Raw genomic sequence first — 19,207 nt, 5'->3', positions numbered from 1 at the left:
AAGTCAATGGTGCGTAAAAGTTATTGAGTTACAGTTTTAGGAGTCTTCCGACTGGAATAGGATCAAGCCACTTTAAACTAGGACACTAGAGGTTTAAACCACTACAGGAGCACCGGTGTTAGATCGTTACCTCACCCACAGGAAGCGGGTGCATAGGTGCCAAAGTGTGTCGGGTTTCGTCGTGTGGATCTATGGAGCCTGGAGATGAAGATGCTGCAGGCGGCCAGGAGAGAAGAGTCCGGTTGGACCCAAGGGTGGATCAAAGATGTATAGTACCTGATAGCAGAGGAGACAGAGTCTGGGTCACTCAGCAGTGACCAGGATGGAACCAGGAAGGAACCAGGCAATGTCGGGCGCAATCAGGTGGTTGTCGAGAATCTTGTCTCTGCTGCCACGTGGACTCTGGGGCACCGAGGATGTCCAGAAGTGGATCATGATCTGTCTCACAAAGGCTCTCGCTGTCGGCGGTGTCGGCTTCCGGATCTGAGTCAACAGGCCTTGGCAAAGGCAACCCACGCAGGATTCAAAGATCGCTTCTTGTTTGGACCAGCAAGGTCAGATAGATTGCTCCTTTTCAGGGGAGCGAGGGCCAGTCTGGAGCAACCAGACCAGCAGTGTAAATTCAAAGGTTCATCGGTATTGGGGTCACTAGCCAACGGGCAAGTGACCAGACCAAGGTGTTGAGCAGAAAAATGCAAAAGGGCCCCACGCAGCACTCGGTGAGTGTGGAGGAAAGAACTTCAGTGCAAAAGCTGCTCAGGGCTGGGGCTTCTCAAACCCCAATGCACAGCTTCGAGGGAGCCCTGGAAGCTGCACAGTCAGCACTTCGTAGTTTTTTCAAGATGGCCGGCTCCACGCTTCACGTTGCCTCCACGGGTCTCAGATTCGCTGGGACTGTGGATCGGGCTGTTAGAAATCAGGGAAGCTGGGTCTTGTTGATCTCTTTTGCTCGAGTTCCGGCGGGAACTGCAACAAAGCAAACCATTGGGCGCTGGATGGGGCCTGTTTGCACAGGGTGGTCACTCCTTGACCACAAGGGAGATTCTTCAGTCTTCTACGTCAAGTAGGATGTCGCAGGGTTTAGAGTTTCGTTTCATAAGTTTCAGTCAGGATAATCTGATGTGCATTGGCACAGCTCCTACCTTTATTCCAAATCAAGGGGCTGGATTACCTGCTAGGTCCCTCCTATGGGTGGGACCCAGGAAGGGGGTGGTGACACCCCTTTCCCTTTGTCCAGTTTCGTGCCAGAGCTGGGGCTGGAGTGCCCCAGAACCGGTTTGACTGGATTTCGCATGGGACACCTTGTGTGCCCCAGGCAGTGTCTAGTTTCATTCAAACCTCCCTCCTACAATCCACTATCTCCTGTCTGGGGAGGTATAGCACCTCCCTGTGACAGGAAACTCTTTGTCCAAGCCTCCCCTGCCAGGTTTCGGTCAGCAGCAGGAGGCCAGACTTGTGTCTGTGACAGCAGCATCCATTTTGTGATGCTGAGGCTCTGGTTAGGATTAACCGCGTTTTAAGTAAAGTAACATGTCTTCTCCCTCTAGAAGGGTGGAATGCTACCCCCGTCGCCAGAACTAGCAAGGGGGTAGTATTCCAAAGTGTATGACACCTTACACGACATGTTTTGATAAAGCCAAACCAAAGTTAGCAATAACTGCGAGGATTATAATGCACTTAATAGTATATGGTATGGCAATACCCTGGAACAGTTATAAGGAAATGGTTCCGAAAGCTGCAGACAGGCTCAGCTCATGCTAGAGCACCATCTCACATAAAACCAAGCACTCTGCCTCCAAGATTGTTAAGGCCTGCCTTAGGAGTGACTTATAGGTATATAGGTGTCCAGATATAGGTTTAGACATAGGTATACTATATCTAAGCAAGGGGTGATTACACCACCTTGCCCCAGCTGAGTGATCAGCCAGTTGTGTCGATTTAAATGGCCAGCCAGGGGTGGCAAAAGATATGCTGCAGCCCCTGGTAGGCCTTGGATGCACCTATGCCCTGGGTAGCTATAGTACACTGTACAGGGGCTGATAAGGTGTCCAGTACCAAATTGGTGATGTACCTAAAGTACATGTATGTGAATTTAGAGAGAGAACAGCAGGCTGTGGGTCTGATTAGCAGGCCCACAGCCACATTAAGTCGAAAACCAGTGAAGCAAAAAGCAAAAATTGGGGTGACCATAGGAAAGCAGACCCTACTCTCCCCCAAATGCAGGGACATTAAACTTAACCTTGAACAGATAAGTCTTCATGTTCTAAGTGGAAATACCTGGAGAGACCATCTGCATTGCGATGGTCAGTCCCTGGTCTGTGCTCCACTGTAAAGTCCATCCCCTGTAGGGAAATGGACCACCTGAGCAGTTTGGGATTTTCACCCTTCATCTGATTGAGCCACAAGAGGGGCTTATGGTCTGTCTGAATTAGGAAGTGAGTGCCAAACAGGTATGGTCTCAGCTTCTTCAGGGCCCAAACCACAGCAAAGGCCTCCCTCTCAATTGCTGACCAACGTTTCTCTCTAGGGGTCAGCCTTCTGCTGATGAAAGCAATGGGCTGGTCTTGACCATCTACATTAAGTTGTGAAAGCACAGCTCCCACCCCCAACTCAGAAGCATCTGTTTGGACAATGAACTCTTTGGAGTAGTCAGGACTCTTCAGGATAGGTGCAGAGCACATGGCCTTCTTCAGGTCATCAAATGCCTTTTGACAGCTAACTGTCCACTAAACCTTTTTGGGCATCTTCTTGGATGTCAGATCATTCAATGGTGTCACAATGGACCCATAGTTCTTTACAAATTTCCTGTAATACCCAGTCAGGCCCAAGAAGGCTCTGACTTGTGTCTGGGTAGTTGGAGGAGCCCAGTCCTGTATGGCCTGGATCTTGCTCTCCAATGGTTGAACCTGACCCCCACCTACTAGGTGGCTCAGGTACACAACCTTGCTCTGCCCTATCTGGCACTTGGTAGTCTTGATAGTCAGGCCTGCCTTTTGCAGGGCCTCCAGAACTTTCTTCAGGTGGATCAGGTTATCCTCCCAGGTGGAGCTGAAGACAGCAATATCATCTAGATATGCTGCACAAAAGTTATCCAACCCAGCAAGGACTTGATTCACCAACCTTTGGAAAGTGGCAGGTGCATTCTTCAAACCAAAGGGCATCACCACAAACTGATAATGTCCACTGGGGGTAGAGAATGCTGTTTTGGCCTTAGACTCCTCAGCTAACCTGGTTTGCCAATAGCCAGCTGTCAGATCAAATGTGCTCAGAAATTTGGCAGAAGCCAATTAATCTATGAGCTCATCTGCCCTTGGAATAGGATGAGCATCTGTCCTAGTGACAGCATTGAGACCTCTATAGTCCACACAAAATCTAATTTCTCTCTTTCCATCTTAGGTATGAGGTTTTGGCACAAGGACTACTGGGCTGGCCCAGGGGCTATCTGATGGCTCAATAACTCCAAGTTCAAGCATTTTCTGCACCTCAGCCTTTATACAATCCCTGACATGATCAGGTTGCCTGCAGATTTTATTCTTCACAGGCAGACTGTCACCAGTGTCCACCTCATGGGTGCACCAGTTAGTTTGACTGGGTGTAAGAGAAAACACATGTCTATGAGCCTGCAACACTTGTCTGCAGTCCCATTGCTGCTGGTCAGAGAGGCTGCCTGCCAAGGCTACTCCATCTACTGAACCATCATAAGGGTTTTGGGATAACAGGTCTGGGAGAGGGTCGCTCTCTTCCTCCTGTTCCCCATCTGTAGCCATGAGTAAACCCATGTCTGCCCTGTCCACATATGCCTTCAATCTGTTTACATGGAGCACCCTGTGGGGGCTACTAGGGGTGCCAAGGTCCACCAAGTAGGTGGCCTCTCCTTTTTTCTCAAGTATGGTGTGGGGTCCAGACTATTTGTCTTGGAGAGCTGCTGGGGCCACTGGCTCCAACACCCACACCTTCTGCCCTGGCTGGTACTCAGTCAGAACAGCCTTTTGGTCATGCCAAGCTTTCTGTAATTCTTGGCTGGCCTCCAGGTTTTTGGTTGCTCTCTCCATGTACTCAGCCATCCTGGAGCGGAGACCAAGTACATAGTCCACAATATCAAGTTTGGGCTTTTTGAGAGGTAACTCCCACCCTTCCCTCACAAGACACAATGGACCCCTCACAGGGTGGCCAAACAAAAGTTCAAAAGGGCTGTAGCCAACCCCCTTCTGTGGGACCTCTCTGTAAGCAAAGAGCAGACAGGGTAAAAGGATGTCCCATCTTCGCCTAAGCTTTTCAGGTAACCCTTTTATCATTCCCTTTAGGGTCTTGTTGAACCTTTCAACAAGCCCATTGCATTGTGGATGGTAGGGTGTGATAAACTTACAGTTTACTCCACACTCTTTCCACACTGCTTTTAAATATCCAGACATGAAGTTGGTACCTCTGTTTGAAAGGACCTCCTTTGGAAAGCCCACTCTGGAGAATACTCCAAGTAGGGCCCTTGCCACAACAGGAGCTGTTGTGGTCCTCAGGGGAATTGCCTTTGGGTACCTGGTGGCATGATCCACTACCACCAGGATAAATCTGTGCCCAGATGCTGTTTGGGGATCCATTGGTCCAACAATGTCTATCCCAACTCTCTCAAAGGGCACCCCCACCACAGGTAGAGGTATAAGGGGGGCCTTTGTGGTGCCACCTGATTTGCCACTGGCTTGGCAGGTGTCACAGGAGCGACAAAACTTCTTGGTATTCTCTGACATGTGAGGCCAGTGAAAGTGTGGGACAAGTCTTTTCCAAGTCTTGTTCTGGCCTAAGTGTCCTGCTAAAGGAATATCATGGGCCAAGGTGAGAAGGAAGCCCCTAAATTGCAGTGGTATAACCAACCTCCTGGTAGCACCAGGCTTGGGGTCTCTAGCCTCTGAATAAAGGAGCCCATCATCCCAATACACTCTATGGGTACCTTGAGCATTCCCAGCAGCCTCAGCAGCAGCGTGCTGTCTGAGGGGTTCAAGAGAAGGGCAAGTTAACTGAGCCTGCCCCAGATCTGCCCTTGAGGGTCCCCCTGTCCCCAGAAACTCAACCTGATCAGGTTCAAGTTCTTCCAGGACAGTCTCCTCTTGGATCATAGAATCATCCTCCTGAGAGGGCTGATCCTCAACCTGGGGCAAGTGGGAAGGCACTGCCTTAAACCTCTTGCTCTTTCTCTTGGATTGTGGTTGGTCTATAGTTTCAAGATCCACCACAGGTTCAGGTAGGCACTTCTTGGCCTGGGACCTGGTTACAGCAAGGACATGTGCTGAAATACCTAGCATCTCTGCATGAGTCCTATACTCCACTTCTGACCATGAGGAATTCTCTAGATCATTGCCCAAAAGACCGTCAACTGGGAGGTCTGCACTCACAACAACTTTCTTGTGGCCAGTTACCCCTCCCCAGGAGAAGTTAACAACAGCCACACTATGTGTAGTAGTGGCATTGCTAGCATTGGTCACTAGGTAGTTCTCACCTAGTACAATTTGTCCAGGGTCCACAAAGTTAGTAGTCACCATAGTGACACTGGCACATGTGTCCCTGTAGGCCTGAGCCAGTTTCTCATTGATCAAAGGCGTCTGCCTATACTTGCCCAAAGTATTGGGACTCATAGTAGTGGACATAGCCATGTCCACATCATAGAGCAGAACTGCCTGAGTAGGGATTCTGACTAGGCCAGACTCCATCTCAGTACCCAGGGTTAACCCCACTATAGCCTTGGGTTGTGTACCACCACTGCTGACTGTACTAGGGGGTGCAGGTGCCCTAGGGGCTGCAGTGGTAGGGACTGGATTTTTCTTAGTGCACTCACTACCCCAGTGAGAAACTGATTTACAGTTATTGCACCTAGGTTTATTTGGACCATCATTCTTCTTCTTCTTGTTTCCATTCTGGGAACCACCCTCCTTATTAGAATTATTTTGGGGGCCTGAAGAAGACTTCAGGTCTTTTTCTATCTTATCTCCACCCTTCTGGTCTGCCTTCTTTTGATCACCTCCTTGGTTCTGGGGTTTCTGCTTAACCCTTGTTCTGACCCATTTGTCTGCCTTCTTTCCCAATTCTTGGGGAGAGGTCAGATCTGAGTCAATAAGGTGTTGGTTGATGCAACTGCTGGTTCTGACAATTATTAAGGATCTGTGCTCACATTATTAGATTTTACAATCCTGTATAGTCTGAGATTTTACTTCCCAGCAACCAACCCTCCAGAGCCTTAGTGGCACCATCAACAAAATCAGTCCAGTCCTGAGTCTGAGCTTTTTGGGTATCTCTGAACAACAACCTGTATTGCTCAGTGGTTAGGCCAAACCCATCAATAAGAGCACTCTTCAGGACAGAGTAGTTTTCAGCATCCTCAGGTCTAACAGTGAGGAGCTTGTCTCTCCCTTTCTCAGAAAAGGAGTACCATAAGATTGCTGCCCACTGATCTTGGGGTACCTGCTGTACCATAACTGCTCTCTCTAGAGCAGTTATCCATTTGTGGATGTCATCCCCTTCCCTATAGGGGGCACAATCTTTGTCAGGTTTCTAGTATCATATGACCTGTCTTTCTCTTTGGGAATAATGCTGCCACCAGTGGGTATCTCCCCACACAGTTTTTGTTCCCTTGCTAAAGCAAGCTTAGCTTGGGCCAGGGCTACCTCCTCCCTCTCTATCTGGAGTTTGACAGCTCTCATCCTGGCCTTATGCTCTTTTCTCTGGGGGGAAGTCATTCCCCTTTGAGAGTTCCTTGAGGCATTAGAAAGGTTAGAGTCCCTGGAAATGGATCTATCTCTTCTATTGCCTGGGAGTATTCTGCTATTGGGTCTGGGGAAGTGGTTCCCTTTTCCATTCCCATGTAGGACCCAGTTAGCTTGGTTAAGCTCCCTAACTGGTACCTGGTTATCCCTCTGATCATTATCTGAATACTCATCATCTGCTACCTCCTCATCCAATACTATGGGAGTGATGGGGTCAGTCTCTGGGGGATTTACCTCATCTCCTGGGTTCCCTGTGGGACCTGCAATAGCTTTCTCAACATCATCTTTTTCTAAGATTGCTATCAGGAAGGAGATTGTAGGGTTGTGACCCTTTTTCAGCCCCCTTGAATGGCACAAGCCACTCAAGTCCTTGAAGCTGAGATGTGCATATCTGGAAGGTTCCCTGGCTGGGTCACCTCCCACAGGTAGAGAGCTGGAAGCTTCACCTGTGCCAGACATGCTTCTAGTGAGGTGTAAGTGATGCACTTACCTACACTAAGTGTTTTCCTACTGGAACCTTGCTAGTGAGTTGTAGTCAGGGTGTGCTACTCCCTTTTATCTACAACTACTAAGTTCAGTAGAACTTAAGTATGCTAAGCTTTTGTTTATATGTACCTATAGTACCTAATGTGATCTTTCAATTTGATATAAAGATTGCAACGGTAAAACAACAGCAAGCTCAAATCCCAACCGCTGCACACCAATGTGAGAAGTTGGCCTGATGTATGATGTCCACAATTCTGGGGGCACCTTGTATCAGTCCAAACAATCCCTTATGGTGGTGGTTGTAAGTCAACCTTATAGACAAGCTATCCTAGAGGTAGCATGGACTAAGCAGCCTTCAGGCTACACTCAAGAGGACATGTGAAGCCAGCTGTTTTACCATATACAATCGTGTAATATCAAATGAAAGGACACCACACAAGTTATATATTATAAAAATATATGTATTTATTACTAGAATAATCCTCTGTACTCTTTATGAGTGCAGAGGCACAAGCGTTTAAACAAAAGCACAATTAAACATTCAAAAGTTGCACGTTTATGGATAGGGCCGGTGGCCACTCGAACCATATATTAAAAAAGTGGTATAAGTATCACCTTACGAATAGTGGTAAGGCCTAGGGCCTTGGGAATCGCTGGGACTACACTGGACTAACAGCAGTTAGGACGGGAGTAGCCCGCGGGATTCGGGTGCAGCGCTAAAAGCACACGCATGCACCAATACAAAGTCAATGGTGCGTAAAAGTTATCGAGTTACAGGTTTAGGAGTCTTCCGACTGGAATAGGATCAAGCCACTTTAAACTAGGACACTAGAGGTGTAAACCACTACAGGATCACCGGTGTTAGATTGTTACCTCACCCACGGGAAGCGGGTGCATAGGTGCCAAAGTGTGTCGGGTTTCGTCGTGTAGATCTATGGAGCCTGGAGATGAAGATGCTGCAGGCGGCCAGGAGAGAAGAGTCCGGTTGGATCCAAGGGTGGATCGAAGATGTAGAGTACCTGAAAGCAGAGGGGACAGAGTGTGGGTCACTCAGCAGTGACCAGGATGGAACCAGGAAGTAACCAGGCAATGTCGGGCGCAATCAGGTGGTTGTTGAGAAGCTTGTCTCCACTGCCACGTGGACTCTGGGGCACCGAGGATGTCCATGAGTGAATCACGAGCTGTCTCACAAAGGCTCTCACTGTCGGCGATGTCGGCTTCCGGATCGGAGTCAACAGACCTTGGAAAAAGCAACCCACGCAGGATTCAAAGATTGCTTCTTGTTCAGACCAGCAAGGTCAGACAGATTGCTCCTTTTCAGGGGAGCAAAGGCCAATCCGGAGCAACCAGACGAGCAGTATAAATTCAAAGGTTTGTCGGTATTGGGGTCAATAGCCAACGGGCAAGTGACCGGACCAACGTGTTGAGCAGAAAAATGCAAAAGGGCCCCACACAGCACTCGGTGAGTGTGGAGGGGAGAACTTCCGTGCAAAAGCTGCTCAGGGCTGGGGCTTCTCAAACCCCAATGCACAGCTTCGAGGAAGCCTCGGGAGCTGCACGGTCAGCACTTTGTAGTTTTTCCAAGATGGCCGGCTCCACGCTACACTTCGCCTCCACGGGTCTCAGATTCGCTGGGACTGTGGATCGGGCTGTTAGAAGTCAGGGAAGCTGGGTCTTGTTGATCTCTGTTGCTCGAGTTTTGGCGGGAACTACAACAAAGCAAACCGTTGGGCGCTGGATGGTGCCTGTTTGCACAGGGTGGTCACTCCTTGACCACAAGGGAGATTCTTCAGTCTTCTACATCGAGTAGGATGTCGAAGGGTCCAGAGTTTCATTTCATACGTTTCAGTCAGGATAATCAGATGTGCATTGGCACAGCTCCTACCTTTATTCCAAATCAAGGGGCTGGATTACCTGCTAGGTCCCTCCTATGGGTGGGACCCAGGAAGGGGGTGGTTACACCCCTTTCCCTTTGTCCAGTTTCGCGCCAGAGCTGGGGCTGGAGTGCTCCAGAACCGGTTTGACTGGATTTTGCATGGGATACCTTGTGTGCCCCAGGCAGTGTCTAGTTTCATTCAAACCTCCCTGCTACAATCCACTATCTCCTGTCTGGGGAGGTGTAGCACCTCCCTGTGACAGGAATCTATTTGTCCAAGCCTCCCCTGCCAGGTTTCGGTCAGCAGCAGGAGGCCAGACTTGTGTATGTGGCAGCAGCATCCATTTTGTGATGCTGAGGCTCTGGTTAGGATTAACCGCGTTTAAGTAAAGTAACATGTCTTCTCCCTCTAGAAGGGTGGAATGCTACCCCCGTCACCAGAACTGGCGAGGGGGTAGTATTCCAAAGTGTATGACACCTTACACGACATGTTTTTATAAAGCCAAACCAGAGTTAGCAATAACCGCGAGGATTATAATGCACTTAAGAGTATATGGTATGGCAATACCCTGGAACAGCTATAAGGAAATGGTTCCGAAAGCTGCAGACAGGCTCAGCTCATGCTAGAGCACCATCTCACATAAAACCAATGACTCTGCCTCCAGGATTGTTAAGGCCTGCCATAGGAGTGACTTATAGGTATATAGGTGTCCAGATATAGGTTTAGACATAGGCATACTATATCTAAGAAAGGGGTGATTACACCACCTTGCCCCAGCTGAGTGATCAGCCAGTTGTGTCGATTTAAATGACCAGCCAGGGGTGGCAAAAGATATGCTGCAGCCCCTGGTAGGCCTTGGATGCACCTATGCCTTGGGTACCTATAGTACACTGTACAGTGGCTGATAAAGTGTCCAGTACCAAATTGGTGATGTACCTAAAGTACATGTATGTGAATTTAGAGAGAGAACAGCAGGCTGTGGGTCTGATTAGCAGGCCCACAGCCACATTAAGTTGAGAACCAGTGAAGCAAAAAGCAAAAATTGGGGTGACCATAGGAAAGCAGACCCTACTCTCCTACATGCACATATTCCTATTTGGCCACCGTCAGCAAGTGATTGCATGCACAGGAATCACAAGAATAAACCCAGCCTAAATGTACAGGTTGCCTGAAATGCAAGTTGTCTCAGAACAGACATTGTGCAATGTTATCCAGAAACTATACAAAACTCACACATATTCAGGCACGGTGGACTAAATAATTGATTTGCCAGAAGAAAGCTTGGTGATGGACGCCGTATGGGTAAGTCATAGTTTCTACATTTAAAATAAGCATGTGGCATGTAACAAATGTACAAACATTTTCATACTCTATCTTATTGTATTGGGTGACAGAGCACAGTCTCTGGTTCCTCACAGCATATCTCAGTGGCCGTACTACAAGGGAAAGGAGATGTAACTGTGCACACAGACAAATGGGTTGAGTCTTTGAGATAACATCTGGCCTACTGAAACTAAGATGCAGATGTCTGCACCAGAGTGGAAGGATTCTGCAGTGTATTACAGAGGCCTCATGTAAAATTATAGCCAGTTGATCAATGTTGCACAACATTGCATATACCAAAGGTGTACCCTCAGTATTCAGTACATGTAGATGATGGCTCGGATGACTCAGATGATGAAGAGTGTAGGTTAGTGAGCAGAGTAGGCCAGCAGGATTATACACCTCCCAAACATATCCATGCTACTAAACACATGGTGTAATTTGCACCTTTGAGTACTAGCGTCTTCCATTAATGCACTACAGGGTGATGTTACTGCCCATGTCAAGCTTCATATGACATTTTGAGAGGAAATTGAATCCATTGTATCCTTTATCACTGGATCGACATACACCTTGTACACATTCTTGAATTTTGTGAAGTTCACTTACTCTCCCACTAATGAAATACAAGACCTTTAACCGTTGGCTTTTAAAACCTAGGATGGATGTTTCCATGGCCCCCAAATGGCCTGCTATTAGAAAATCCTCATCTCTTTCCTGATCAGCACTGCCTTCTTGCTGTACAATACCTCTACATCTACTTTAGAGTATGCCTCCCAGTTGCACAGTCCTAAATGGTGCCTGAGCTGTTGTTATTTTGGTGATTGTCATGCATATTATCTAAGATGACGTGGGTGCCAGACTCTTTGCCCTGTGGTCTTGACCTGCAGTGCCTAGAATGTCTTGGCATGAGGTCCACTGGGCTCTCTTATTTTTATTCCCTGATGTTCTTCTTCCATGCCTTCGACTGCTTTTAGTAAACAGTGCAACTGCAACAAAATATGTCATTGCTTATTGCTTGCTCTCAGTTACAATGCAAGTGCAACACGATATGTTATTGATTGATACAGGCTGACTAATAAGTAGGGTGAAGACCTTTTGATAAAGTGAATTGAACAATAGAGGGTTTTGTAACGAACAGTTACACACTATTGGAAGCACTATTGGACTAGCTGTAAGACACTATGGACAGCACTCGCAGATCCCTCGCAGACTAACATTCACACACTACTGAGAGCACTCTCACCCCCTCACTAACTGGCATCAAAACCAGTCTGTCTGGCTGTATCTAAAAGTGGAATTTTATCAATTTATGGGTCTGTATGTGTGTTAGATTTGGAAAGGAAGAGAGGGTGAATGCAGTAATGTGTCAATCTGTGGATGAATGTACACAAGAGAGTAAGGATGAGTGGTTAAATGCATGGATGACGTGGGTGCCTGGGCAGATGGATTAGTGACTGTATGAAAGGAAACATCCAAGCACTTCCAGTTCTAAGCCTGGCCCATTGGTGTTGCCAATCTTTGTTTTTTTTTCAATTTCTAAAAACAATTGAGCCTTTCTAAGAAGAATAGTTATACAGTTAGTACTGATGTAGTTATACATGTTGGATTCTCAAAGAGCTCTTCAGCATCTTCTCAAATAATTGCACATCAACTCCAGATAACATTTTTGAGCCATCACGCAACCATTATAATAAAATCATCTACACCTTTATTGCTCACCTGGCTTATTTGATGGTGCCCTCGTGGTCTTAATTGGTTTCTGTTCAATAACTACTGTTCCTTGGCATTTTTGTAGTTTGCAGTATTCCCATCTCACACTTGGATCCGTAGTGTAACACCAGGGACTATTGTCGCCATCTGGATTCCTGCAATAATTCTTCTCCAGCCCCCTATAAATTTAAATGTAAACTGACCTTGTGATTTATATGAAAAATGTGTAGACTTTAATGAAGAGGTTACATATAATTAGAATACGTCATACCTCACTACTACTACCCCTGACTAACTGACATGTATAGAATTTCCTACCACTGACTGATACCAATTCAACTACCTTTAGTATATTATTAAAAACAGAAAAGGGAAACTATACATAGGGTATTAGCTGGACCTAATGGAAGATGGTAACAAAGGCTCTGTCAAAACATGAAAGAACTTTTCTCTGCACAACTGGCAGCAGAACCACCCTATCTAGAGTTGGTTCCATGCCAGATAATATGTTAGCAAAGGGGATTCTATCTCTATCGTCGTGTCCAGCATGGTTTCGTGCCAACTCTGGCAAGTATGGTGCTGGTTCTTCTGACCCACTTACAGTGTTAGGTACACCGTCATCCTTAGGGGACAGAGCCCTATGAAGGACAAACAAGGAATGTGTGGCAGATATTCACAGGAAGCTAAGCATAGTGTCCCTATTATGCTGAAACACTTGTTGCATAATTTTAATCCTTGATCCTTAAATTTGCTTTGCCGAATTTCCAGTGTTTCATAGTTAAATAGTTAGGTTGGTCTGTCTGCTCTTTCTTTTTTCTCTCCTTCCTTTCCTGAGACCTGTTCCTGAATTCTGCTCTGCTTGCTCCATTCCCTTTGTGTTTATGTCTCCCTTTAAACCTTAGTTATTATTATCAGATGGTGCTAGTGAGTTCTGAGGCTTCGCAGCTTGTGCAAAGAGGTTCACTTTGGGACAGATTTTCAAAAAAGACATGCAACGCAGCTTAGCACCCAAAGAGACTGCGCTGCATTGAATGACAGGGAGGAAGACGGAGAGTGCCATATCTACCATATCTCTCCCTTGTGCCTGCGCTGATTTGAGCTATTGTGCGCCAGGCATACACCTTAGTGCTAGGGGTGCTTGTCTGAGCCTAGCATATGTTTTGTACAGGAAAGGTATCCTTCCTGTACAAAACACCATACCTAGACAAGTTTTAAAGATTTTCACACATTGTAAGCATGCTGCACAGTTCGGCAGGCATACAAAGTTAGAAGAGAAAGGAGAAATAAAAACATTTCTCCTGTTAATGTCTTCTTTGAAGTGGTGTTAACTTTTGGCAAAAATCCCTGTCTACAATCATCTGTAGACAGGGTTTTGGGTCAAAAGGCATGGGTGGTTGCATGGAAACGCCTAAGTTCCTCCCATGTAACACACCCTTGACGCCAAATAATGCAAAGCATTGCGTTACTTTTAAGGTACTTTCCAGTGCAAATCAAAGTTTACACTGGAAAGTAAATTAGAAAAAAAACATTTTGTGCTCTTTAGTGTCATATTTGTGTTGCTACCCAGTGCAAAATGTTTGTAAATCTGCAGTGTCAGCCCAGATTGTCAGTCAAAAATGCTGTACTGCTTTGCGTGACAGGGAGCCAGCAGGAGTGTGCCATAGCTGCAGAGATATGACTCTCTCCTCCTCTCTCCCTAGTGCAGGCACTGATTTCAGCTGCTGTGCGCCAGGCACACACCATAGTGACATAGCGCTAGGGTGCATACCTGAGTCTTCCAAAGGTTTGTTCAGGAAGTGTATCCTTCTCATACAAAATGCTATGGCTAGACACGTGAAAAACCTTTTCCTACTTTGTATGTGTGCAGTACAATGTAGAGCACATGCAAAGTCGGAAAAGAAAGCAGAAATACAAAACATTCTTTTTTTAACGCCTGCTTTCAGCTGTGTTAATTTTTGGGGCTAAACACTGTTGGCTAATGTTAGTTTATAGGGTTTAGCGTCAAAAGGCATGGGTGGTTACATAGTAACACCCATGTACAAACCATGTAACGCCCCCTTGAAGCAAAGTAATGCAAAGCACCGCTTCACCCTGGTTTGCATTACTTTTGGGTACTTTCCAGCTCAAAACCAGTGTTGCACTAGAAAGTAAAAAACATTGTGTGCTGGTTAGCGCCACTTTTGTGATGCTAACCCAGCGCAAAATGTTTGAGAATGTCCCGTGTAGTGCTCTTCTTCCATATATGCTGCTGAGTGTCTACCAAGGCTTTGAGAAAGTAACTGCTCCTTGCCTTATGATAATCTTCTTTTCATTACAGACAGATCATTTTCAGTGGAGGAACCAAACCACCCTTTATGGAAATAGTCAAATTTTACGTAGTACTTTCCTAATGTCTTCCCATTGTTTATTATATTGTGCATATGATTCCTGCCTTATATTGTGTTTTATACAGCATAGGGATATGCTAAACTAAGAAAAAACTCTTCTTTGTGGATTAGAGTTGGACAAGGTCTTAAGACCTGCTGACATAAGGGTGACGTGAATATGCAGCCAACATGGGAGGTCCTGGATTTCTCCTCTGTTTGTTTCATGTAATAAAAATACTGGAAAAAATAGAGATAACACAAAATTGAAAAAACACATAGCTATTGAGGCATTGCTAATATACCAACTATAGACATTGTAAGCATTGATAAGAGTATTTCCAAGGCCATACAAATTCAAAAAATGTGCTTTCTACTTTTTCTATTGGCATGAGTGCCAACATTAATATCACAAAATAGTGGCAATATTGTCAGAGAAAGACCTTCCAGAGCAGAAATAATGATTTCAAATTGTTAAGCAATGAGAGGGAAGATACTCTATATAGCTCTGATGGCTCTTCAGAGATCATCATCTCTGATAGCACTTGGGGAATATCAAAGCCCCCACCTCAAGTACATAGGAGACCATCCAGTGAGGCATTAGAAATACAATTTTTTTTCAAATATTTTTAGTGTTTAGCGTTAAACTGCCCAAGTATGTGACCCTCTGAATAAATCAAGGGTGGATTAAATATTGTAGATATATGGGGGGGCGCTAGAGGGCGCACTGCGGAATGGTTGTCTGAACAGGCAGCTCCGCCGGACGGACTGAACATCGTGCTATATTAATCGCATTATGCTCCCGAAAATGTGATTGAGCCACATCCTGAGGTGGCTAGAAAGGTGGAGAACAATCGTGGACAATCTGGGGTCCCCAGCTGCAGGACATCGCATCTAAATTTGTGAAAGTTTGTGGCTCCGGAGGTCAGCGGGAACGAAGCAGGATGGCGGTTGCTGTGCCCCGGACCCTACGGACTCTGCAGCGGGCGCGTGAGTGTTCATGAAGGCTCAACGCGATGCCGGAGCGGAATGGGCGCAGACTGACACACGCTAGCGGTAAGGCGCATGGGTCCTTCAATTATTCACAAGAGAAGAGGGCTCTAAATAAACGCTAAGCGTGGTTGAGCTGCACATACACTGCGAGGCTGGGACACCCGCTGCCTTCTTGCGCATGAAACGGACTGGGCTTCAAATACCATGCACTCAGCTTTAATCCACCCGCGAATGCAGCGCCCATAACACGTAACCCCTGAGCGGCGCTAACAGAATCAAATATCGGCAAAGTGACCATCAGGATTTTGGCGCGCAGACGGTTCGCAAGATGGCGGCGCCCATTACCCGCAGCAGCGTCGCGATCGGTAACCACACCATGCCGGAGGTCACCGGGCTAGCTTTGTTGCCGTGGTATTAACCACATACTGCCGAGGACACAGCACAGCAAGACAGAGAAAACCCCAGCCTCGGCGAAGCCTTGAGCACTGTCACCCCGCACCTGCCCTGACTGCACTGCGCTCCTCAACGGTGTCCCGCACCTTCATGGCACAAACTCTCACCCGGCACACTGTGACTGCCTGCGGGGACATAATCAGTGAAGCGCGGTGGCTATGTCTCTAGTCAAGAGGGCTGCAGGCACAGAGGGGCGAAACATCACATCGGCATGACGGCGGTAAAGGACTAAAGGATCTCCTTAACCCATTTTTAGTGCAGTTTCGTGGCTAATGGTGACACGCCTACAGCGCCCGGGATCACAGCAAAGAACGCTACATCAAAAACAGACAACGCCACACAAATGCTCAGAGGTTTGAAGCGTGGGTGAGGTGCTGGAATGCGACAACCCTTACAATCTCCATTATGCGCGACCTGTTACCCAGCTGTGGCATATGTAGTATAATCTAAGGATGTGGCAAATGAACAACGCTTGAACTGCTCTTGCAAGGGGACAAGCAGTTGGCAAGCTGATGCGACGCACGTTTCTGGGAGGGCGAGAGCCACGCAAGGAACGCATTATACCACGAGCTGTGAAATAAAGTCCGCGCAGGGATATCCAACCGTCGACTCGAGGCGTGTGAGACACGCGGTGAGGCCTGAGTGTGTGTGGAGCACCAAGCGCGATCTGTAAATTGCGTGCACAGACGGGAGACTTCTGCCATACAAGCGTTTGCGAGGAGGCCACTACCGGACCGAACGGTATGTTCGGGTGCCGGCCCTAAAGTGACCAAAGGTTTTCTACGGTACTACGCGCGACGGACCCAGGTGCAGGCGCTGACCCACAGAAAACCGAGATCAACCGCCGAGGCGCTCCCAATTCGCAGTGATCGACGAACTTAATCGGCTACAGTCAGCCCATTGCACCGTACCGCGCTCTGCTACGACCCGGTGGGGCTAGACACAAGATGGGCAAACCAGATAAGCAGCAGACTAAAATCAGCTTCGAAACCCGCAGGGCCACCAGGACTCCCTCATCACACTCGGATACCGAAGCGGAAGCACCGGGTGCGGCGGCAAGTAACATGGAAGCTATTCTGAAGTCTATCCAATCCACACTACAAGACATGAATGGCAAATTGGATCATCTCACGTCCAGGGTAGACAATATGGCGGCGAAAATGGACAAACACGGCGAGCGGCTGGACGAGGCGGAAACACGAATCTCTGCTGTGGAGGATGAAGCACGAACGAGCACGTCCAAATGCACGGGATTCGAGAAGATATTAGAAGTCATCAAATCGAAGTCAGAAGATTTGGAAGCTAGATCGAGACGCAACAATATTCGCATAGCGGGGGTACCGAAATCTACAAACACCGGGAAGATGGAATTGTATGTGGAGGAACTATGTACGACGCTTTTTGGAAAAGACTCACTGTCCGAGGTGTTCATCGTGGAACGGGCCCACCGCACATTGGCACCACGTCCGCCACCAGGTACTCCACCCAGGCCGATTGTCGCACGAGTACTGAACTACCGAGACAGGGACGTGATTCTGCGACTGGCTCTCGACCACAAGGACCTTACGTTTCAAAACAACAAGTTAGAGTTCTATCCAGACTTTACAATAGCGGTCCAACAGGCCCGCAGAGAATTCAACACGGCAAAAGCCAAGCTGCGTGATCTGAAGGTAGAATATGCTATGCTGTACCCTGCACGGCTGAAAGTGACTTGGAAAGGAAAATCAACGTTGCTCAACTCACCTAAAGCGGCCAACGACTTTATCAAGAAGATCACTTCTTCACGTAGAAATGAAAGAGGCGCCGACCAGGAGGAGGATGTTGAGTGAAAGGTCATACCTGGCAACTGCCACAAATGTCCACATAATGGAACAGAGAACTTGCTATGCCTAGTATATTGCACCGACGCTACCCAACAGGAGCCCTCGAGGCGAATGAAACTCACTGCCGACGGCAAGTCTGACACTTTGGACAGTTACTTATGCGGATCTACGGACATGTGCAGTGGGGTGAGTCGCAAACAGGGAGTGGATGTCACGAGACCTTAATCTGCAGACAAGTACGGCGAAAACCTGGCCAAACTGCACTGAAGACGCTGTCTTGCACGTGGTGAGGTCCACAGGTCAGATGAGGAATGTATACGCTAGTTGATGCAGAGGGGTTGTACTCTACACTCAGATTCAGCTTCCACCCACCCACAAATTAGACATCGTCGAACTTAATGTTATACGGTGGGAACAACTGGTTTTGTCTGGTACTAGGCCACAATGTGGGTGCACTAATATAATGTCCTGGACTAGCAAATTTAGATATCGTGCGTAGACGCATGATTAATAACAAATGCGCCAAACACTGTATATTACCTGTTACCCCAGCACAGGGAGGGTGGAGGGTGGGGGCGCACTTAACTGTGTCAATGCAGTATTGCGGGTACGGGTCTACTCCACACCTCACATGCTGTACTCGTATGCGGGAAGTCGGCCCTTGATCACTTGGTATTACTTGTCCTTCTTTGTGGGGCAGTTGCTTATGCTCGGTCTCCCCTCCCATTGTGCTCACCGGGAACGTGGCTCGTGAAGGGCACTTGCAACTAAAGGTGTTGACATACTGCTGATTATACTGTAACTAAATGTTAGGTAACCACCTACTGTTCATTCACAAACGCAAGCAGGGAGTTATTACTGTAGTCCGTCCACATCCGATAGTTCGGATGGAGACGTGTTGCTCGGGCGGACCCCCACATGGGAGCTCCCCAACACAGTTCTAAGCAATGGGATTGTTCATACGGGGTATGGCCTCAGCAGGATTGGGCTGCTGTTGTGGGTGGAGGGTGGTTGGGGGGGTCTGAAGTTACTAGTTATGGATCAAACTGCTTGAGATGCACTGCCAACTTCCGTTCAAGTTGTAAATATTGCTCTCATTGTGATGCTAACGCCCAGTTGATACATTGCACGATGCAGACATACGGCTGGGTCACACACGATTACAAACCTGGAACACACTACAAACTAACATGGCTGGGACAGGAATAGGAGCCAAACAACTAAATCTTTTAACGTGGAACATTAGGGGCTACACCAATCCCAAGAAAATTCGCCAAATCTTCGCTTCACTTGACAGGTGGCAGATAGACATAGTTATGTTTCAAGAGACACATGCTGCCCCACATACGCACACCCAGGTCGGGAGGAGATGGGCTGAATCAATACACTCCTCCAAATACTCTTCCTATGCTAGAGGGGTTTCCATT

General features: G+C 47.4%; 1 protein-coding gene across 1 annotated transcript in view; it reads right to left on the bottom strand.

Annotated features, from left to right (window-relative positions):
- Positions 1–19,207, bottom strand: part of PLG (plasminogen) — a 301,774-nt gene that overhangs the window by 75,374 nt on the left and 207,193 nt on the right. The window contains exon 11 of the mRNA XM_078648716.1: positions 12,158–12,327. Within this exon, the coding sequence (XP_078504842.1) occupies positions 12,158–12,327 (170 nt within the window). The remainder of the gene's footprint in view (positions 1–12,157; positions 12,328–19,207) is intronic.

Source organism: Lissotriton helveticus, chromosome 6 (assembly GCF_964261635.1).
Source record: "Lissotriton helveticus chromosome 6, aLisHel1.1, whole genome shotgun sequence".
Lineage (NCBI taxonomy): Eukaryota > Metazoa > Chordata > Amphibia > Caudata > Salamandridae > Lissotriton > Lissotriton helveticus.
The sequence above is the reverse complement of the archived record's forward strand: the minus strand, read 5'-3'. Positions and strand labels throughout refer to the sequence as shown.